Consider the following 24,245-nt stretch of genomic DNA (forward strand, 5'->3'; position numbering starts at 1 on the left):
ATTGTTTATTCATGTGAAATTTTTGTTCAAAGGTGAAGTTCATCTTGACTTGAAACTTCCTTCAATTCCTTTTACTTATATTGATGCAAGATGATTTTTGTTAAAGAATTTAACATTCTTGTAATTATCTGTTAATTCCTTCGCGAGATACCCATTTCCAACCACTGCATCATTTGAATTTCATCTTCGGGTTAATATTTTTTTATTTTTGAAATCTACAACTGATGTAACGTATTCAAACTTTAGCCAAAGAAGATAACGAACATTCAGCTAATGCATATTATAATATTATAGTGATATCTTGTATTTTCCATGCAAATAACTGGATGTGGTATGCCTTCAATCAGTTTGTATAAACTTCAATTATATTCGTCACATATTTTCCGAAGACATTCGACAATCGACATTGTGATAAAATACGTAATAACAGAAACTTTTACGTAGAACGGGCAACATAGCGTTGATTTAAAACCCAAAAATGTTTTGACAAGCGTCATTACCCCACATTTTCGTACTATACAGAGTGAAATGTGTCAAATTTCCATGGCCAACCGAGTGCTAAAATAAAAGCGAATGGAGTATAGATATGAAATAAAAAATAAATCAAAGGTGAAAAAAGATGTCATGAGGTTGTCAAAATATGTTTCTTAGTGATAAAAGCAATGATATTATTTTAAAGTTAAGGAGAACGTCGATTATAGATCTCATTAAACTTTTTGTACTAAAAGAGCTAATGCAAGGCTTTTTCTTCTTAAAAGTATGATCATCTTCAAAAGGGTTTGGATTCGAGCATATAAAAACTCGAATATTAATACCATTAGATGTAAATTATATTTTTAATTATACATATCTTGACAAATTGTCAAAAAAAGTGTCAGAAGTTTTTTTAATTTCTTTCTCGTTTTTTCAATTTTCTACTGAATGACCACTGGTATATCTATGGGAGATGATTCCCAAAACATAGGGATCCTGTGGCATTCCTCGAACAACTGAAGATTAGAAGAATCATCACTTGGAAGACTAGACCTGGTCAATAGACCCTCCCAGTCAAAAGCATTATTTGGCTATTATTAGTTTGAGTACTGAAGGCATTTCTAAGGACGAGGGTGATCCTCCACCAAGACCAGCAGAAGATTTTTGATGCAGAGATCATATTCCTCCCAGTGCAATTGAAGGACAAGTTATATACCTATGATTATTAATTTTTCTCTTCATTCATCATCAAGTCTTTGAATAAGTTTTGATGAAAGCTTTATTATTCATTTTTTTTCTCGTTTTCTGGTCTGTTTCTTTGTTTCAGATATTATTTCGAAATGGAAAGAGGATGAAGAAATTTTTATATCAATGGAAAAGAAGTCCTTCAGTATTAAAAGCTTATTCTGTAAACAAATTTGTCATCACTACAACACTACTCACGGGGAGACAGGGTTTTTTACTGAGGTTTTTCCCTAAGCTCTTGTATCATACTCCAAATTGTATGGTACCCCGTTACACTAACCTTTGCTTAAACTCATACACATTGTATATTGTTTGATAACCAAAAATGTATTGCTTACATTCAAAAGAATATATATAATTATATATTCAATTATCTGCGGATGTTATGCATCTGAATTAATTCGTTTATTAACACCATTGCTGTTTTAGGTTCCACAATAAACTTTAATGTATTGCAAAATATTATTTTTATATTTTTCTATTATATTCTGTTTTTTTTTGACACCATGTCGTATATATTATAATTGGCACATATAAAAAAAATCTTCGATACCAACCCAAATTTAAAAAAAGATTTTTTCAATACTAGCAATCCCGATCGAAACACTCAACTTACTGGATGGTCCCGAAAGAAAGGCACCCCTTGATATCCTTCCAAGGCACCCGCGAGCCCCAAGAACGTATCGCGTAAAGTTCACAGGGTCGTCCCAGGCAATAAACACGAGTTTTCGAGTAGAGTCCCGATTCAGGCGAGGGTCCCTTTATCCCGACGAGGCAGAGAGCACTGGCCTGCTAGGCCGGGACCGTCGACGATAGCGCATGGGCCTCCCGTCTGGTGAATCCTGGATGCCGTGAATTCACTCCTCACCTGCGGAATGCGAACGTATGAAAAAATGAGCGTTGGGTAGCGTGTGGGAGACGTTTGGGGGCACACGGGATTGACTCGACGCTGTGGATGGACACTGCCGATTTACCCTTGTATTTTTCTCCGATTCACTGGAGAACATCAACCGAACTTTTATGGAATCACCCGGTGTTCAAGAGGAACGTTTGTTCATAAAAATAATCACAAGGAACTGACAAGCGTCCCCGACCGACGTTGTCCTGTCATAAAACATAGAATTTAAAGAATTTTGAGCCAAAGATGCCAAAGCGGCAAATGTGCGCAGTTTTGCCTTTGAAGCCAAACCCTGTTTCAAATGTTGAAGCTAGGAAAATTAAAACATATTCATAAGATAGAGAATTTTCTAATCTATAAAAAAACATCAAAAAGCAAACAAACAAAAACGTTTTTTTCCGCAAAAAAAATACTGAATAGTGAAAGCGGAATGCGTTCACATTCCCCGTATTGAGGGTAAGCGTGTGCGCACCCTAACGGGGTAAGTGAACGCGGTGCTTAGTGAACCACACAATCAAAACAACTTACAAAATAATGTCATTAAAATGTTACAATATTAGAGAAATGCTGTTTATTGTAAATACAGAAGCGCCTTTTTACAAGCAGTGTTCCTAGTGAACACAACACTTTATACATTCCTCTGTTGGTAGCTCTTCCAATTTGTCTGAACAAATAGGACAATATTGATCGAGACTTCTTTGAACCCTTTGGCGTTCACCATATTGATAGTGAATAGAAAAAAAGAGAGCCTTATTTTTGGTGAAAACTTTATTTGGAGACTGCAAAAGCAACGTCCGCTCGACCGGTTTCGGTGAATCAAATCACCATCCTCAGGAGTCAAGTAGAAAGATAGGAAACTACATTTTGGCCAGTGAAAACACATTTGACAATGAGATGGCGCTGAAAACGTATTATCAATACAGAAAAACTGTTTAATAACAGTTTTCTGTTTTATAATTGAGGGGCGCGAAATTCGAATTCTATTCCTTGTATTGAATTTCAATATTGACCTTGTTGAGAAAAGGAAATAAACATCCTGAGCGATAAAACAAAAGAATGGTTTTGTTTTATGACCAGGATGTTAGTTTTCATCTGAACATTGTTTGGAATCAATTGGTATGAATGAAATACGCTGTTGAATGTGATAAATTTTTATTTGCAATCTATAAAAAATTTACAAAAATTTGAAATTATGGACAACGAATAGAGCTTTGACTAGGATACAAGAGTACATGGTTATCTGCTATAGGTACGTCAAAGGTGTTTCTTCTGTGAAAACGTTTTGAATTAATAAACTGAGTTGAATTTGTACAATTTATATCAGAAATTGATATGAACCAATATTCAATTCACCATCATAGGAAACACATTTCCGTTACTTACATATTATTCACAAAATTTTCAGAACCACAATTGAAAAAACCTCACAGAGTTATACAAGACCTGTATTCAAGCCCGACAGTATAATTTCTTCATGATTTTTTATGATTTCTTCATGGTATGGTCTCTTTATGACACAATATACAAATTGATTGACGAATGAACAAAACACTCATAGAAGGTTTCATAAAACTTTAACTTTCCAAACAACAATTTGACAGTCACCCGATTTGCCGATTCCCAAATCGAAATCCATAAAACTTTTGCATTTCTGAATATATTGAAGGAAATTGGGAATCTTTGAAAGGACGTATAAAAGCAATTTCCCTGGATGAACAGTTCTCAATCGACTTGCAGTAAAATGTTCATTGCACATGGCGTAGTCAGAAGTATTTGCTGGCCTTTACGCCCTGAAAATTTTATGGTTTTCGCCAAGAAATTAGACAAAATTTCAATAATCAGCAACTAGAACGGGCTTGAAAAAACAAAAGGCGATGCGAGGTTGTCTATGGATACGAGAATCAAAACATTCAAAACCTGTTTGATCAAAATGGCCATATGACTATGACCTCTCGCAAAATTTCATATGTCCCTCGAATCAAAATTTTAACCAGTCTTAGGGCCTTAAAAACACATTTGAATCACAGATGGCGCTCACAGCACTTTAGTCGCTTCGTTTCCCGTTTCCTATCTTTCTACTCTATAATCTTTGATTGAACTGTGGCAATCTATGCAAGATTTATCCATGAACAGTCTAAGAATTTCGATCTTCGTCTCATCTCATCCGTATTAATATTGAAGCGTGTGCATTCTCGTTCAAAAATAGTGATCCATTGATTTGCGTTGTTATTTTCACTATTGAACCTCTCAATAACAAACTTTTCTTCTATGTGCTTGAGATTTTGCTGTCCATTTGATTTCACATTTTCCTCTAGTCTGTCCAAAATTTGTTCAAAATTGCTCATTTCTTTTCTTGGAGCACCAACACTTTCAGCCTCATTTTGTTCTTCCAAATATTGATCTCCAAATTGCAAATTACCTTCATCTACATAAATTTTTGTGAGCTCTTCCGTCATTGCTATCCAAACTATTCTAACTTGGTATCTTTTTTTCAAACTGTTTTTTGTGTAACTCCTCCGGAATCGCATACACTTTATTTTCCGTCGTGGCCACTGATGTTATATATGCAGTATTCATTGGACTTTCCGCCATTTGCATTTGATGCCAATAAAGTAAATTCGAAGAGTAGTTTTTCCATTTCACTCGAACTTAACTAAAATTGTCGTTTTATAATGTGGAATTTCTTTTCGGAACGACAAAATAAACTCAAAGTCATTGCTCTGTAATCAAAGATTTATTTTTTATAAATGCATCTTAAATATGAACATATTCATACCTGTAATCAAAGAAATTGACGTTTATTCCTTGGTTTGTCGATTGCCTTATACAATAATTATTGAAATTCAATACATTTCTCAAATACTTCGAAAATAATTAAATTGACAAATCTATGTGACGTTTTCATCATAAAATAGTCACTATTCATTAAAAATACTCTGAAGAAATACTAGATATTTCTTTACTTATCAAGCAGCAAGCAGCGAGAAGAAATCCAACGTTTGAAAATAATTTCTTCTATGGAAAGAAATGAGCGCAAAGAAATAGAAAATGATCTTATAACAAAATTCATCAACTAGATATTCAAGACAGGGTAAGAATTCTCCCTCAGGGTCATTTGAAACCTATTACACAACAGAAAATTTCAAAAAAACGAAGAAGGCAATATAAATGCTCAAACTGCGCCTTAATATAACATGCCCTCTGCTTACGTTTCTTGGAGTAACTCAACTCGAAATGTATTCCAGGATCGGGGGAGCGCAAAAAACCCCCACATAGTCACGAGATCATTTATCAACCCCCAAACTGCACTTTTTCCATCTTCTGTATTTTTACCTGTGCGCTGTGCGATACGTTCCATCCATCATCATCCAGTCCTGTTTATCCGCCTGTTTTACACCAACAACGTGGACAAATGTGGCGTTAGATTATCTGCAATTTATGGGGGGTGCTGTCAGGGATGCGATTCAACCGGAAATGTGATGGACAATTTGCGGAAACGGATTAATCGCGACTGTCAAATGTTCAGTTCCAGAACAAAGCGCCGTTTCATCCGATTGTGAAACACTTATTTTACCACACAACAGTTAGCTACACTGTGAATGAGGTTTATGAGGTTAACTGTAATCTAAATATTCTAAATGCTACTAATCAGTTTGAGTGGCTGGGAGTGATACTTTTTTTGTTTCTTAAAGTAGGTCAAACGAACAAACCAGTGTCCCCAACATTTATAAACGCAGACAGGTGAGGTTATGAGACCAGAGTGAAAAAAATAAAATAAAAATTTATTATTCAGTTCAATAGACTTTTTCCACTAACTTCTTCCGCAATCACTTTATTCTCTTGGCTAATAGGAAAGTAAAATATCGATTGTTTCTTGATCAGTTCATCTGCTTCCTTCACAGATTCTGGGGGTATCTGGTGCAAAGTTTCAGGTAAAAAGAAACTAGCGAAAAATCCAAGGCATGAGAAGACAGCGAGAATAACATATGGAAATCCTTTTCCGTAGTCACTTGCCTAAAATTATTCCATGAAAAAAAGTCATGAATATTTTGAAACCAACTTACCAGATAGACTACAAATGGACAAGCCAAAGAAGCTAAACATCCAACAGTGTAGTTCAGGGAAGCTCCAGTTTGTCTCAAAGCTGTAGGGTACATTTCAATAGTGCCAACATTCATCGAGTACTGTATCAATCCCAAAAACATCTTCAGAATGAACAGTATAGCCGACACAGTGGTTTCAGAGTTTTTCTCTGAAAAAATGATGTTATACAAACGGATCGAAATTTCTCCAATTTACTATCTAACCTGTAACGAAATAAGTCATGGCAATGTTCATTACCAGGGCGACGAGAAAACTGAAAACTCTCGACCATTTTCTTCCAACTCTATCGCAAAGGTACTTGCCAAAAAGTTGACCAGGTATCTCACCTAAAGCTTGCCAAAAATAATTCATGAAAGGATTGCCGTCCAAATTGTTTAGGTTCAGGTAGAGCAAGACATAAATGATCATGTGCGAAGACCTGCGAAGAAAGATAAAGAACTCACTTTATGGTTTCAATTAAAGAGCATGAAATAGATACCCTTGAATCAGTAGGAATATGGTAACTCTAGCCAATCTGGGCGTGGAAAAGAGACTCATGATACCGTACGTCTTTTCCACTTCTGGTTCAACAGATTTCAGCAATTTGAACATTCCTTGAGGAATCTTCCTTCCGTTAGTTTTTGCGATTTTCGCCATTTCTTTGATGCACCTGTCTGTCTTACCCCGATTCAGCAGCCATCTTGGAGATTCTACCATGAACCTTGTAAAAAAAATCACCTAAGATTCTGCGGTCTTTGCTAGAAAGTTGGAAGTTTTCAAGATAGAATAGTTTCCTCATAACTTACGAGTAGAAAAAAAGATACGCTATTAAAGGAGCTGTGATGATCATTGAAAATGGAATCCAGTCAGGTACAGCCCAAAACACCAAAGGCATTATACCGTAACCTATGGAATAAAACATCTGATTCACTATGGCAATGGTGGAAGTCTTCTCAGGCTCAGATATCTCCATCAGTAGCACCTCCGGAGCTTGGTATACAGAATTAGATGGTAGATTCCCGACCAGAAAAAGGACCATTAAAAGCCAATAGTCAGAAGTATACAGGTCCAGTATTCTACCAATCAGCACGCTCACCGTAGAAACAAGGAATATCGGCCTTCTGCCGTACCTGAAACGAATAAGTTACATCGTTTTTAAACTTCACGTTCAGACTCACATATCGCCCAGCTGACCAAAAACGAAGGAACCTAGAACGTCTCCGATGGTGAGAAATGTGAAAGCATCAGTGACGTAACTCGATTTTTCACACACCCAGTTGTTCTGGGTCGTGAGGGTACTTTTGAACCACTTCGTGTCGTATTCCCACCCATACTGGCAACCTAGAATTGAAAAAATTTTTAATTTCAAGAGAACAAAAAATAAAATGAAACATTGTCGATTTGCTTTCTATCAAACACAGATATTCAGAAATACGTATATTATTATATGTACTATTATTTATCGTTGAAAAAATGAAAAAATGTTTAGGTTCGCTTTCACTTTCACCCGAGTTCCTCACTAACGTTACCTCCTCACGTTTTTTCTACGTTTCTTACAAGTAGCAAAATTTCTCCTATCAACCAAAATTCAACGGAAATATAACGTTGCTATGTCGTTCCAAAATGGCCTTGATAAGAAACGTATTCTGAAGGTTGAAGTTGATTCTGAAACTACCAAAGTTATACTTTTAATTTCATAATTTAGTTGGGTAACATATACCTACTACTTGGGGAGCCGACGATGCTAAATCGGGATTCACTAGAGCGTCGTGGAGACCTAGGGGATTTTGAAGATTAGATAGTAAAAAAAAAATTTCTATAATGTATGCACTTCCAGCGGTTTAGAAAGCGTCTGCAGGTTTTCAGAGATATAAAGAAAAACGTCAGGTGTACATTGTTGCCACCCTGTATACAAGGGCCCCATTGTTAACATATTTTTGCTCAAGTCAGCATTTTCCAAAACAATATATAAGTAGCAGCATGACGCTCTCAGTTCAGTTCAGATCGTACCGTTGAGATTGATTCTTCATTCATATCGCATAGTTTAAATTAATTTTCGTATCTATTGATCTATTTCTGTATCTTGTGCCTTCCAAATAAATTAATTAAAATAACAGTGCGTTATCCTTCGTAAAGTGACAATCTATCAATCTAATAGTGTTCATAAAGGTTTTACGGAGCTTTACCTCAATAAAGCTGCCCTGGTGACAGCGACCCTGCTTTCTGTTAGTTTTTTAAAAACTAAGTTCGTTCCGAAAGGAATACAACACAAAAATTGGTGACAGAGCGGTGGGATACCTAAAAGAGAGCCAGCAGAATACCTCAAGGAAAGCCAACAGGACATCTGAAAAAAGAGCCTACAAGGACCTGCAGGATATCTACTGGAGTGCAGTCGCCGTGTTTCTTCAGTTTAGTGCAGTGCAGTGATTGTGCAGTGTCACTCGAGAAGAAGATCACATCTTGACCGCCTCTCTATGAGCACAGCTCTTAATAGGAAAAGACCCCAAGCTATAAGCCAAAGCTGCTTCCCTCTTCTGTAACTGGATCTCAAGATTCACCGGACTAGCGGAGTCTACGCAGAAGAATCCACCTGTGTAACTGGATCCTAAGATTCACCTGACTACTGGAGTCTACGCACGGGTTCAAATTCCTAATTCCCTCGAGAAAAACGTAAGTCAATTTTCTGTTTATCAACCATCATTTATATAATCGTTCTCAAGTGAAATCAATTTCCTTAAATCCTTCATCATGTCAAATCCTGAAATTAAGAATATTCCTCAAAATGACGATCTCTCTGACGACGAAAGTTCTTCAAATAATCTCCCAATAACAGTTCTCTTTAAGTTTATCAAACCCTTCGATGGAAATCGATCTGAACTCAATACCTTCATTCAAAACACAAATTCTGCTTTTTCACTTGCTTCGCCTGATCAAATCGATAGTTTATTACTCTATGTTGTATCACAACTCTCAGCTAGTGTCGTTAATGAATTAGAATTATCGGATATAACTTCTTGGACTCAATTGAAAATTCGTTTGAAACAATTTTATGGCCAAACGAAACATTTAGTTCAAACGCACGAAGAACTTGAAACCATTCGACAAACGCCATATGAAAATATAACTGATTTCTTTAAACGTCTGGAAAAAGTGAAAAACGAATGCATTCAAGCTGAAATCTTGAGTTGTTCTCATCCTGACGAACTTCCGGGATTGAAAAAATCAATTCAACAAACTGCTCTTCGACGGTTCATCATTCATTCCAAAGCAGAAATAAGTCAAATGCTTCGAGCTAGAAATATAGGTGATTTGAATGAAGCTTATTCTATTGCTCTTCAAGAGGAAAAAATTATAAATTATACTAAATCTAAATCTAATTCTATGAATCGTATTACCAATCAAAGAAATTCTTATTCAAATAATCACAGAACCTCTTTTCAAAATAATCAAAGGAATGGCACAACTCCTAATTTTCTAAATCATAACTATAAACGTAATTATAATATGAATAATAGACCTCCTAATCCTTCGAATGAAAGATATAATTTCGTAAAGAATAATTCAAACGTTAATAATCATGCCTCAACTTCTAGACAAAATAGTCCTCCTAATTATACCTTAAATCCAAACGCTCAATCTTACAAGTTTTGTAATTATTGTAAAAAATCAGGTCATATAATATCAGAATGTAGGAAACGAGAATTCAACAATTCTAAAGTCAATCATTTAAACGGGGAAAGTTCGGACCTGAAGAATGCCCAGGATTCCGACGAAATCATTCAGAAGGCATTCAATTAAATTCAAAAATAAACAGTTCTCATAATAAGTCTAATATTCCTCATGATAAATTAAAATTTCTAACATTCAAAATCCCAAATTCTCCTAAAGAATATGTAACTCTTTTAATTGATACAGGAGCGGCCTGTTCCATTATAAAACATGATGCACTTATTCCTAGCCAAACTCATCTTGATAAAAATGATATTGTTTTATTGAATGGAATAAATCCCAATATGCCTATCAATACAATTGGAACAACGGAAATATCTTTGTCAATATCGTCCATAAATATTGTTCATAAATTCAATGTTATAAACGCTGCAAAAATACAGACTCATTTCGACGGGTTGCTTGGTAACGATTTCTTCCAAGAACAAAAAGCTATTCTTAATTATGCAGACAATGTTGCAATTATAAACGGACACCGTATTCGTTTCAACAATGAAATTAAAGAAGATAAAATAATCATTCCTCCTCGCTGCGAAGTTATTGCTGAAGTCGATATTGTTGGCAATTTGAGACAGGGACTCATTGAGAAATTAACAATATGTGATAACGTTCTTATACCCAATACTCTTGTTACAAATGATAATTCAAAAGCTCGTATTCCAATTCTCAACCTGAACTCTAAAGAAGTCACAATAGACAGACCCGTATTGGAAATAATTGAATTCTTACCGGAAAAATCTATAAATTTAAATCTTTCAACTAACTATAATCAGAATCACTCAAAAAAAGAAGCATTTCAAAGAAATAAAATTCTTGAAGAAAATCTTCGATTGAATCATTTAAATGAGGAAGAAAAAGCATCCATTATAAAAATTTGTCATAAATATTCAAGCTTATTTTATCTACCAGGCGATTCCTTAACTTCAACACCAACATTAAAACATGAAATTCCAACATCATCTAACATTCCAATCTCTTCTAAAATTTATCGATTACCTAAAATTCATGAAAAAGAAGCTAATGAACAGATTCAGAAAATGCTCGATCAAGATATCATAAGACCTTCTAATTCTCCGTGGAATTCACCAATTTGGATTGTTCCTAAGAAAAAAGATGCATCAGGACAACAAAAATGGCGATTAGTTTGTGATTTTAGAAAACTTAATGAAATAACGGTCGGTGATAGTTATCCACTTCCTAATATTGAGAGCATATTAGATCAATTAGGAAATGCAATCTATTTTTCAACTTTAGATCTCGCATCAGGGTTTTATCAGGTCGAGTTAGAAGAAAAAGATAAATTTAAAACGGCTATAGCTACTCCATCAGGACTATACGAATTCAACAGAATGCCTATGGGACTCAAAAACAGTCCGAGTCGTTTAGCAAGACTTATGAAAATTGTACTATCCGGGCTCCAAGGTGCTAAATGTTTTTGTTATATTGATGATATAGTGGTTCATGGTTCTTCATTAGAAGATCATAATTCGATGCTAGAAGATGTTTTCCGTCAATTACAAATTCACAATCTTCAATTACAGCCGGATAAATGCGAATTTTTATGTCGAGAAATAACGTATCTAGGTCATCATGTATCAGAGGAAGGTGTTAAACCCGATCCAAACAAAATCGAAGTTATTAAAAATATTTCAGTTCCCAAAAATCCTAAACAATTAAAATCGTTTCTAGGTCTTATTGGTTATTATCGGAAATTCATTGAAAACTTTTCCGCTATCGCTAAGCCATTACATAACTTACTGAAGAAAAATCAAAAATTCGAATGGACAGAAGATTGTCAGAAGTCTTTTGAGAAATTTAAAGACATCCTTACAAAAGAACCAATTCTCAAATTTCCTAATTTTTCAGAAACATTTATATTAACTACTGACGCTTCAAACGATGCTATTGCTGCGGTACTTTCTCAAGGACCTATTGGAAAAGATTTACCCATCAGTTATTATTCTAAGACTCTAACAAAATCTGAAAGAAATTATTCCACGACAGAAAAGGAATTATTAGCTATCGTTGAATCTTGTAAACATTACAGACCATACCTTTATGGGCAAAAATTCATTATTTGCACAGATCATAAACCTTTAGTTTGGTTGAAAAATTGTAAAGAACCTTCAAGTCGCTTATTGAGATGGAGATTGAAATTAATGGACTATGATTATGAAATAGTGTATAAGAAAGGAAAGTTGAATCAGAATGCAGATGCTCTAAGTCGTTTAATTCAAGACAATAATAATGAAATCTCATATAATGACTTCATGAATAAATACGAATCCAAAAGCATACAGAATTCTTCCAATATTCAAGAAAAGCTAGGCGATCTTTTCGAAACGCCACCTAATCATTCTCTAGTACATTGTGTATCTCAGGATTTTAAAATGGGTAAAGGAATAGCATTAATATTCAAAACTAGATTTGGACAAGTAGATGAGTTGAAATCTCAAAATAAAACGGTAGGACAAGTGGCTTATATTAGTGATCAAAACCGAAGAATTTATTACCTCATAACCAAAGCTCTCTCTTTCCAAAAACCTACTTATCAAACAGTTTTCAAAGCTCTAATGAATCTCAAAATTTTATGTCAACAAAATAATGAATCACATTTAGCTTTCCCTCGTATCAGTTGTGGTTTAGACAATCTTTATTGGCCAAAAATATTTGATATGATTAAATACATTTTTCACGATTCGTCGATCAGTATAACGATATATAATTTACCTGATGAACACAGTAAAAATTTTGTTTATTCTATAGATGACGAAGACCTTACGTTTGAAAACTTCAAAGGCTTTCATCAAAGAGAAGTTAAAATTCCTAAACCTAAGGTTGTTAATACGCCAATTTCCAATATAAAAACATTTATAATTCCAATGTCATGCGACTACTCAATTTCGAACAAATTTCTTGATTTTATAAAAACTCATTTTACAGATCTTCCAGAAAATCCTAAGGTTACTGATATAATAGCAAAGAAGTTAACTCATCAATTTATTTTTGTTCTCTTTCTGAAAGAATATAATGATCAATCTGTAACATACGAAGATTTATTCGCAACTTTCGTTAATCTTAGACTAATGCTCAATTTTAACAACATAAAAAAGTTCACGATTCCAAATATAGCTCTTTTTAAAAATAATTCAATAATCCGAGAAGATACCTTTTTCAGTCTCTTATATTTTCTATTTCGTGACTTTGAATATGAAATTTTATGCGACGAACGAATTAATGTAAGTGATGAAAACTTAATAAAGGAAATTTTATTCGAAAATCATGATTCACCATTAGCTGGACACCAAGGATTTGAACGCACATACGAAAAGATAAAGAAATTCTATTTTTGGAATAATATGAAAGATCACATTCGGAAATATATAAGGAGATGCAAAATATGTCAAAAATCTAAAACTGATTTCAAACATAATAAAAGTCCTATGATCATTACAACTACCTCAACCAAATTCTGTGAACAAATTGCCTTAGATATAGTTGGTCCTCTACCTATGACGAAGAATAACAATCGCTTTATATTAACCATTCAAGACGACTTAACGAAATTCATTCAAGCTTACGCTCTCAACATACATGATGCTGTAACGGTAGCAATACACTTTCTTAAATTCTGTACACAATTCGGATTTCCAAACAATATTCTCACAGATCAAGGCGTAGAATTCACATCGAAAATATTCAAAGAAATAAATAAATTAATGTCGATCAAACATAAGCAATCATCTCCATATCATCCTCAAACGCAAGGATCCTTGGAAAGAACACATCTAACTCTTAAAGATTATTTCAAATGCTATGTAAATAAAGACTCTAATAACTGGGATGAATTCCTCAACTTTGCAACGTTTAGTTATAATACCTCAATACATAAATCTACTCAAAAAACCCCATATGAATTAGTCTTTGGACAAAGGGCTCGAATTCCGTCACAAATAAATAATCCGAAAAATCTCAATAATTATTCAGAACTAGCTACTGATATCACAAATAAATTGAAAATACTAAGAGAAACTGCTCGTGATAATCTTCTAAAGTCTAAAAATAAATCCAAGGAATATTATGATAAAACTCACAATAGAACGTATCAATTCAATGAAGGCGATCTTGTACTTCTTTATGACTCACAGTCAAAAGCGAAAAATAAGAAACTAGCTCCAAATTACAAAGGACCTTATAAAATAGAACAGATACATAATAATCAGACAGCAACATTGAGAATTAGTCCTTCGAAACTAAAAACTTATCATTTTAATAAATTAAAACCTTATGTTGCAGATAATGACGAAAATAATTGTTCTCCTCCAGTTATTCACTTTCCAAGTCCTTCTTCAAGCACATCAATATGAAATCAATCCTATCAAATCATCCTCCGGTTTACTATATCATAATCTTGGTAAGGCACAAATATCAAACGAAAAATATATAATTCTTACATATCATAACTTAACTCATTTCAAATATCAAGTCGTACAAATATTAGGTTTCTACTCGAACTCTATTAATCTATGTGATATCGCAATGGCAGAGCATCTTTCTAATGACTGTAAAAATCAATTAAGTTACGTGAAAACCAAAGTTACAATAATTGAGGAAATTTATAAAATTATATCTCATCAAATTAATATGCCAAGAAAGAAACGTGGCTTATTTAACGGCGTCGGGACGGCTATTAAATGGTTAACTGGTAACCCTGATTCAGAAGACGCTCAATTTTATTCAGATGCAATAAATCAAATAATAAATAACGAAAAACAAACTGATGTTCTTATGCAGCAACAAGTATCAATTCTTTCATCTACTATTTCTAATTTCAATAATTCATTTTATAAAATGAACGAAAACATAGGAATCTTAAATAAGAACTTAAAAGAATTTAATCAGTTCTCGAAGGATCTTAATAATATTCAACAGGCGTATGAAATAGAATCTCAAATTTCAAATCATCTTATACTGCTCATTGAAATGACTGATGAACTCCTATTCAATTTGCAAAATTACGTGAATGATGTTTCACTTATACAGCATAGAATAATAAATTATAGAATTTTGCCTCCAGAAGCACTTTATCGAGAACTTCTGAAAATCTCTACTAATATTTCTCTTCCTATTCCTTTGAGTATCGAAAACGTTTATTACTACTATAAAATCATGAACTTGAAATCTTTCATAAAAAATAGCTTACTAACAATTGCATTCGAAATACCTATTTCTTCCTCACAAGACCTCGATCTTTATCAACTATTTTCTTTACCACACCCTCATTCTGAAGATAATAGTTTATTCTCTTATATCGAGCCATCCAAACCCTTCCTACTGATTTCACCTATGAGAACAAATTATTTGTTGGCTGATAAATTGGAAAATTGTTTTGAATACCATCCGAGAGAGTGGATTTGCAATCAGATGCCAACCATGAAGAAAATCGACTCTTCCTGTGAAGTACAACTGCTAATGAAAATCGTCAACAAGATTCCCGACTCCTGCATGAAAAGAAATATCATAGCCGATGCTGAAATCTGGCACAAGACCGACGTTAATGAATGGCTGTTCTCCCTATCCAATCCAACTCGAATCTCTATCATCTGTGGTGAAGAATCCCTAAAGCAAGAAATCATCGAAAAGATGGGTATTCTAAAGCTCAACTCACACTGCAAGGCATTTACTGATCGTACAAGTCTAGAAACCAGCGCAGTACTAGCTTCCCTAAACTCAAGTTATGAAATTCCATCTTCAAGTATAATACAGGACGATTGCTGCCAGAAATTGAAGAGAAATCTCACTGTCCACGCAATTCATATGGAACCAATAAAATTAACAAGTGTCAACCTCCACGAACTCAAGTATGCTCAACACAAGCTAGCAGAATTCGATGAACAACTCCAACAACAACTGAATAGGCCTTTCATCATCCAACACTCTTCGTGGGTAACAACAGCCCTATCAATTACATGTGGTACCATTTTGCTCATTGTCCTCTACAATTTTATGAAATGGTGTGGATGTTTCCAAATTCTCCGAAGAATCTTCTGTTGTACCAAAGAGCCTAGAGCCATTGAAGCAGGTCCATGTTTCCAGATCTTCAACCAATGTCACAAAAGACCAATACAGCAACCAGTTCAAGTCTACTACGATGCAGAACTCCAACGTCTTAATTACCCAGGTTCCTCTGAGACAGAAATCCGAGTATCGAGACCAGAAGACGCCTCCAGCAGCGGGTCTCAAACACAGAGAAGAACAAACAAGACATTAAAAATTAATCCTCATTAATTGTTACAATTTTACATATATCTTATATATCTTACTCCTTTATATTTTTTCTAATATCTCGTTCAATTTGAAATGTCTTAATTTCTTGATAATTCTATGCTCTCATTTTTGCACTAATTGAGTGTCCATAATTTATTGATTTTAATCTTGATATCACTGAATAATTTAATTAGAATATATCTTTACATTTTAATACCTCATGTAACGTGTCATACTGCTTCAGAATTCTTATTTTAAAGATTTTTGCTTTTCTTGCACATCAAAAATCTTCTTTTAGGGGGGAGATGTTGCCACCCTGTATACAAGGGCCCCATTGTTAACATATTTTTGCTCAAGTCAGCATTTTCCAAAACAATATATAAGTAGCAGCATGACGCTCTCAGTTCAGTTCAGATCGTACCGTTGAGATTGATTCTTCATTCATATCGCATAGTTTAAATTAATTTTCGTATCTATTGATCTATTTCTGTATCTTGTGCCTTCCAAATAAATTAATTAAAATAACAGTGCGTTATCCTTCGTAAAGTGACAATCTATCAATCTAATAGTGTTCATAAAGGTTTTACGGAGCTTTACCTCAATAAAGCTGCCCTGGTGACAGCGACCCTGCTTTCTGTTAGTTTTTTAAAAACTAAGTTCGTTCCGAAAGGAATACAACAACATACTCAAACGTGTCAGATTGAGATACTGTATATGCCCTACGTGCCTCTGATAATAAATTCATGTTGATCTGACAGTTTGCGTGGTTTGAAATGGTAAATAAATTTTTTTTTCGAGCGTGTCAGATTTTTAGAGGATATGTTGATTGGACCCAAAGGAGGCTACTTTTCAAGAAACTGACAATTCGGATGTGACTCAAGGTCAAAGCGGTCTTTTGAATATGCAGAAAAAATCGTTACTTGCACATTCTCGAGCTTGTCAGATTTTCATACAGATGGTTAGTCTCGGTGTTGCAAACGTGTTGACCCATGAATCTGACACTAACCAGAGAGGGTTTTCTTAATCTGACACTTTGAAGATGATAAAAAGGCATTTTCTTAGATTATTTCCCTTCCTGTACCTACCCCTTATCGTTTCTATATTCATTATGAGAGTTTTAGAGAATAAAATTGTTACAACTTTTGTCTGAAGCAATTTTAATTACTCTTAACTGTTTTCCAGTTAGAGGGAGATGAGGGCGAGGAGCTTAGTCATACAAACGAAAGGCCATGGTCAACGTAGAAGCCCAGTCTAATGTACATTCATCGCCGTATATCTCAAAAACGTTCAAACTTAGAAAGAATTGCTTCGGACCGAGTTTGTAGAAAATGTTGAGCTCTACAACTTTTATAATGAATGCGAAAACAATTTGAAGCCCAAGAGAGGGGATAATTTGAAAGAACTGATTTTTTTAACCTTTATGGCTAACTTTTATTATTTCGGCTTGCGGAAACGGTCAGATTATTATTTTTCCGTTATTCTTGAATCAACAGCTTCAAAATACGAAAAAAAGCCACGGCGCTCGAGAATGTACACGTGACGTTTGTTTTTTGCAAGTTTGCGCGTTTGGCATTTGCGTCACGCTCAAATTGTCAGATTAAGAGAATATATACTTTTCAACATGTAATTAACCACATATATCTGACACGCTCGTGTATGTACTATGATCGGTTTTTTTTACTTTTCTGACAGGCTGTCCTAGAAAAACTCTTCAGGGTCCAATGGATCTCCCCTTATATTAATCTGACACGCTCGAGTAAACCCCAAATTTCTCTCTTGGGCTCCCCAACTATATATCATCTGTTGAATGTACGATGATTATTCGTATATTTGAATCGATTTTGCTAACAATTTTGGACATTACAAATATACGTTGAGAGGATACGATAAGAAAACGTTTCATATTGGTGGTTGTTGAATAGTTTCGTATTCAACGTTTATGTAACTTTTACTACTTTTCATTGAGTATTCATTGCCGAGATACGATAAGATTACTTTTCATATTAGTGTTAAGAGTAACGGGTTGTGAATAGTTTTGTATTTAACGTTTCTTTCTCCTTATTATCAACGTTGTGGAACAAGTTTTGAATTGATGGCTCGGTAACTTGTTGAATCATGTACGTTGATTATAGATGATATCAACGTATGGTTGAATTCAGGTTTCGAAATACACGTTACATGAATCAACAACTTACTAACTTATAATTCACATGTATGTATGTCTTTATTGGGTTCTATATTTTTCTGGTCTATTAATTGCAAGAATAAACCTTTCAAATCGATGACATTATATCTGATTAGTTGAGTTTTGAGATATTCTGAAATTCTGAAATGATTATTTGCCGGGTGGAGGTACAGGTACACAATTCATTATTTTTCGTAATGAGCGTTATTCTGCCTAACGAGAGAAGCGAAATACGAAAAATAGTGTTTCACACAATATTTTTTCTGACTTTGAATAGGATGTTGCTATGAATTCAAATCCCAAAAAAGTCTTCAGAAGCTTCTCTCGGAGATTCCTTTAAAATCATCTAGTGACGGAAATTATTCAATATTTCACTCCCTTACTATGAAAGCAAGTATCGTTTTATCATCAGTTGCGAAATATTTCAATTTGCGTAACTGGTTCCGAAAAGTATAATATATAACATTACTAGCAAGGTAAGAGGGTTTTTACTGGCGAATGGAGGATATAACTGACGAGCCGCAGGCGAGTCAGTTACCTCCTTGAGCCAGTAAAACCCGTTACCTTGCGTGTATTGTTTTATATTTTATTTGTTTCTCATTTGTAAAAAGGTTAGATAAATTCCAAAAAAATCTCAATAATTTGTCGCAAATGTCGTAAGCTATGGAAGCGTTGCCATGAACATGTCTGTTTATCAACCCCTTCCAACTTATATAGGCAGAAATGCAACCGCTTTAGTTCGCCCTTCAGTCGGTGCGATTACTTTGGGGCGCTAGAGTCGAGTCGTGTTACTATAGAAATCAAAAATAATATCTTTGATAGAAATCCTACATAGATTTTCAATCTATGAAATACTGTTCTGATATTTCTATGCTGTTTATTTATCTTTACATTTGTTTTGGCGAAAGCGAAAATGAATGTACCAAAAGAAATTATTGAGGCAGCCAGCAGTGTAGCTTCAAGTTTATTACCTGCAAAATCAGCTTCAAGGTGCGAGCGAGAATACGACGACTTCAAAAAGTGGCAAAACAAAAATAGTGTGATTGGGGTAACTGAAGATGTTTTGTTGGTCTACTTGAATCAACTATCAGCTAGATTGAGCCCTAATACTTTATGGGCAAAATGGTCTATGCTGAAAAGCTGCTAGGAAATGAAAGAAAATGCCCCAGTTCGCAGGTTTGTTTTCCTTAAACAATTCATTGAAAAATATGACGTTTAGTTGTCATTTGCAAATTTCAAAAGGTAATAGTGTTTCTGAAACGAAAAAATGAGCGTTATACGCCAAAAAAGGCCAAGGTGTTAAGTAAAGAAGAGGCTGAACAATTTCTTTTACATGCTCCTGATGACCAGTGGTTGCTGGCGAAAATTGTAACAATATTTGGGATTTTTGGATGTCGTCGATGTGACGAAATTCTCTCCTTAAACATGAAGGCTCGACTACACTTTAGCGGAAGTCGATTTTTTGTACAGGACGGGTCCTATCTTATGTATTTTGACGAGACTAGTTCAATAAAAGTTGTTTCAACGTTAGTAAACCATTGGTTCAAAAGTTACGCCATTTTGAAGTTCCAATGTTAAGTGTATTCTATTTGCTGCTTTGACTTCAGGAGGAGTCCTATCTTATGAAATTTGACGAGGCGAGTTCAATAAATGTGGCATCAACATTAGGAAACCATTTGTTCAAAAGTTACGCCACCTTGAATTTTCAATCTTGAGTATTCTGGGTAATGTTCATTATACTCTAATTTTATGTTTGTCACTTGTATGCATAGAATGAAAAATATTAGATGACAGAACTATTTTTCAGGGAAATTAACGTCAGATTTCTGTGGCACCGTCATATTCACACGATGGAAGATTCAAATGAAATTAGATACTTTTATTCATTTTAATACAATTCTTCATTCTCATAATTGTTTGTTTATTTTAGGTTAGTTTGGGTTAGGCTACGTTAGGCTAGCATAGTTTAGCCGTGATATGTAAGAGCAAAAAACCAATTATTTCATTATGAAATGATTTGGTGAAGTTGTCGTTTTTTTAGGGTTAAGTTTATAGCAATTTATACGAGTGCGGAGGCTCGTGTCGTAAATTGCATTTTGTAACCACCATTCTTAAGCTATCACTTCTTAGCGTCATAGACTGTATATTTAAATAGATTATATTTATTAGAAAACATTATACAGTAAACGTTCATTATCAAATGATCGGCATCTCAATTCTCGGAGAATTTACTAGGTACCTTAGAACTCTTATACAAGGTAAAGTTGAGGAACAAACCTAATGAATAGGGAAAGCACTGTAAAAACAGTATGTATTACGATTGTGCTATAAAGTCAAGTCCTGATATTTCACATGAAAATTCAACTTGCATGAACTATATCAACCAATATGATTTTTTTTCGTTCCAAATCTGTCCAAAAATATATCAATGGACATAGATTAATCTATGTCAATGGATAACATGGATTCGAGTTAGTCTCTGCACTTTGATTCATGCCAAAATTTATTCAGAAGTTGGTACACAATTTGGAATGAAAAGAGCAAATTCAATTCAATTATAAAGTAGTCATGATTATTTTCGTTCATGAAAAAGTGAAAAGAATTGTACTGTAGTGTTTTATCGAAAAAGTAATGTGAATGCAGTGATAGGAATTGGTTGATCATTGAGCTTCGGATTCGTCGTCTACTATGTGAGTGAAGAATTTTCAACCGTATGACCAGTTGTGAAATATAATAGACCATAATTACAAGGCACCAAATAACTGAATTGTAAGTTTTTAAAATCATACGATGCGGTTCACATAAGGTCCTTTCGTTTGCACAAAAGTGTAGCACTTTTCTACACTCGATTTTAGTATTCGTTTGCTGATTGAATTTACACCAGTGTAGAGGAGATGTAGTTTATCTACATCTCCTTTTGACTATGTGTACATAAACAACACTTCCTCTACACTGGTGTAAATCAAATCGAGTGTAAAAAAGTGCTACACTTTTTATGCAAACGAAAGGACCCATTATTTTGTCAAATGTCATTCAGATCAGACTTAACATTGAACCTTCAAAGTGGCGTAACTTTTGAGCCACTGGTTTCCTAAAGTTGAAACCGCTTTTTTTGAACTCAGTTCGTCGAAATATACACAACAAAATCAAAAAATTACAAAAAATCGACTTCCGCTAAAGTGTAGGCGGAATGATGTAGCAGATATGGGAAAATACATTATTGTGACATTGCGGCAAACAAAAAATTTAACAACAAGAAGATTCACCATAACCGATGATGGCTGCAGCTTCAAGCCCTGCATGTTATACAGAAAATATGTAAATCTTCGGCCTCCTGGAACAGAAAGCCTAAGTTTTTTTTTGACATACCGACATGGAAAGTGCATTTCCCTTAATGCTGGCCAGCACACTATTGGTGGTGCCCTAAGGCAAATAGCGAAATATTTAGGTTTAAAAAGCCCAGAGTTATACACCGGCCACTCTTTTCGCAGAGCTGGAGCCACTATAGTTGCGGATTCGGGTGGAGATATTTTAGCACTAAAGCGTGCAGGAGGATGGAAGAGCACCGAAATTGCGATGAGTTATGTCCATGATTCGGTCAACAAAAAAATCGAAATATCTAGCAAATTATTTGGTAATAAGGAGAGTACAAATATTCTGCAGTCCTCAAGTTCAGCAGTTTCTGAGTCAACAGATGGTTCATCATCATCAGTATCAACTCTTTCATCATCAAAAATCTGTGTTACTGGAAATAACAATTGTACCATGATTTTCAACATATATGACGATAAAACAAAATTTTCTAATGTAAATACATAATACTACTAACTTGTAAAAATTCTGCAAGTTAACTGTCAGTTTTACAAGTTACTGACTTGATAAAATAAACTTTCTTGATTAATATTGTGTTTTTGGAAACTGACGTTTACAAATGGGAAAAAAAAATTCTACACACCAAAATACAATTCGAGAAAAAGTAAAGGCAATTTCAACATCTAGAGTAACTCACCAATGATTTCTTTGGAACTATCTATCGAGAACATTTCACACTTGCTGAATTCCTTGTTACCCAGGGAATCATTTTTCCTGAAAAAATCTCATATTTTTAGGCATTCATATAAACAGAACGAGTATTTCATTTGCACACAAATTTTTTCGTCCATTTATTCATTGGCGAAGTTATGGATAGATGTTCGAACGTTTCTTCCATAAACAATAACGACACAACAACAACAACAACAACATAAAACTTGTGTTGAAATTTCATTCTAACATCCCATGTTCTGACAAATTTTGTTCAGAAGCATGAATAAATTCGTCTTCAAGTAAGCTATGAAATTTCGACGACTGTGTCTATGAACGTATGCTTAGCTTAGCATATAGATCTCAGATTGAAAATATTTAAAACATATTATGAACAACATTAACCTGTATCATAATTTTTGAGTTATAAGAACAAAAATATATCTACGTTCTTACAAAATATATAAGTTACGTATTGCTAAGTTTTAATGAAATTTTCAATGTAATCTTGCCTTCGGCGAATTTTATTTTGATACAAATTTCCTGTTGACACAAAGCCTCTACGATCAAGTCACTAACTATCATGAGAGAACTCACCAAGGTATAGTCAACAATTTCCATTCTTCCACAGAATAATTTGAAGTTCTACCAGGTACTCTGCACCAGTGATCAGGCACAGCCAAAGATATATTAATGCTATAATATATAGCAGTCACTAGAGCGGGATAAATGCAATTGAAGAGTACGTTAAATTTTTTCTGGTACCTTCCCTCATTACCCACCTTCTCCAAGAAATAATCAAAATCGTGTTTACCATTTTCTATAGGCATCACAAACAAGTATTCGACCAATTTAAATCGGTCCAGTTCTTTCAAAAATGTTTTAAATGTATCGATTATTCATAACTATAATAAAATATATTTTGGAGGATATTAATTTTCCTCAGATGGATCACTATTCATTTTGTCTATTTTGAATATTCTTGACATCATTTCCTAACTTGTTTATAAGATGGATGATGCAAAACCAATTTGTTTTAATAATCCCAAAACAAATCAAATATATTCGCTCATGAGCCACTGTAGCCCTTTACTTTCTCAAGACTTTAATGTCATTGAAAAAAATGTTTACTCTCTTATCTCGTCACGAGGTAAATCTTTTCACTAGCAACTGTCACTATGTAGAAGATGCTGCGTCTGAATTGCGACTATGGGCATCGATGGTGATTCCTAGTGATTTCAAAGCTAAAGCTATCTCCGTATTGTTATCTCAGCATTTGTCCAATTTGTGTACTTATCAAATACAATGAAAATATGGTAGGAACAATGAAGTACTCCAGGTAGTGTGAGTTTCCTTCATTCGTGGAATTTTTTCATTAATGTGGAAGGATTTGGTTATTTGTACATAGGGATTCAGATTAGATTCCTCCTTTCGAAGTTGAAATTCATCAATATTGTTCATTTAGAAAAATGACCACTTTCCTGGGTTCAAGGAAAAATTTTTGATTCGGGCCTTCGTATATTTTTCTTCAATGCTCTGAAACCCCAAGAATATTCAGGAAGCGTTTAAGATATTCTGGAGTTTAAATTTTTTCAAAAATTCCTTATTTTTCTTCAAATTGGTAGTTTCCAGGAATAACTTGTCCCCAAAATAATCCCAAAAACTTTTGCTGAATTATCTTTCGAGTGAAAGCGAAATTTTGTAGTTTGGAAAAAAAATAAGCGAGAATCAATTGAAAATCTATATTAGGAGTGCTGAATGCACAGTTATCTTTGTAAACACTATTTATTTCGTCTATGGAAAAGTTTTATCTTTATAAAGACTCCCAAGTACGACACCAAA

At 34.2% G+C, this 24,245-nt stretch overlaps 2 protein-coding genes across 2 annotated transcripts in view; both read right to left on the reverse strand.

The window, feature by feature from the left end:
• LOC123317949 overlaps window positions 1–2,290 on the reverse strand; it is a 135,817-nt gene extending 133,527 nt beyond the window's left edge. Inside the window, exon 1 of the mRNA XM_044904586.1 lies at window positions 1,835–2,290. The gene's annotated coding sequence lies outside the window, so the exon portion shown is untranslated. The remainder of the gene's footprint in view (window positions 1–1,834) is intronic.
• Window positions 2,291–5,879: 3,589 nt separating this feature from the next.
• On the reverse strand, window positions 5,880–23,618 carry LOC123316236 (carcinine transporter). The gene is made up of 8 exons (XM_044902184.1): window positions 23,001–23,618; window positions 22,390–22,466; window positions 7,378–7,540; window positions 7,006–7,329; window positions 6,699–6,920; window positions 6,424–6,638; window positions 6,181–6,368; window positions 5,880–6,130 (listed from the first exon to the last, which is right to left on the reverse strand). Exons 1-8 carry the CDS (start codon window positions 23,231–23,233, stop codon window positions 5,906–5,908), a joined length of 1,647 nt encoding a protein of 548 aa, XP_044758119.1. The 5' UTR covers window positions 23,234–23,618; the 3' UTR covers window positions 5,880–5,905.
• Between the last annotated feature and the right edge of the window lie 627 nt (window positions 23,619–24,245).

Source organism: Coccinella septempunctata, chromosome 7 (genome assembly GCF_907165205.1).
Source record: "Coccinella septempunctata chromosome 7, icCocSept1.1, whole genome shotgun sequence".
Lineage (NCBI taxonomy): Eukaryota > Metazoa > Arthropoda > Insecta > Coleoptera > Coccinellidae > Coccinella > Coccinella septempunctata.

Coding starts and splice junctions, on each gene's coding strand:
- LOC123316236 (XM_044902184.1), bottom strand. CDS start 23,233: ATGCCTATAGAAAATGGTAAACACGATTTTGATTATTTCTTGGAGAAG. Junction 22,467..23,000: donor AAATTGTTGACTATACCTTG/GTGAGTTCTCTC, acceptor AGATTTTTTCAG/GAAAAATGATTCCCTGGGTA. Junction 6,639..6,698: donor ATATTCCTACTGATTCAAGG/GTATCTATTTCA, acceptor CTTTCTTCGCAG/GTCTTCGCACATGATCATTT.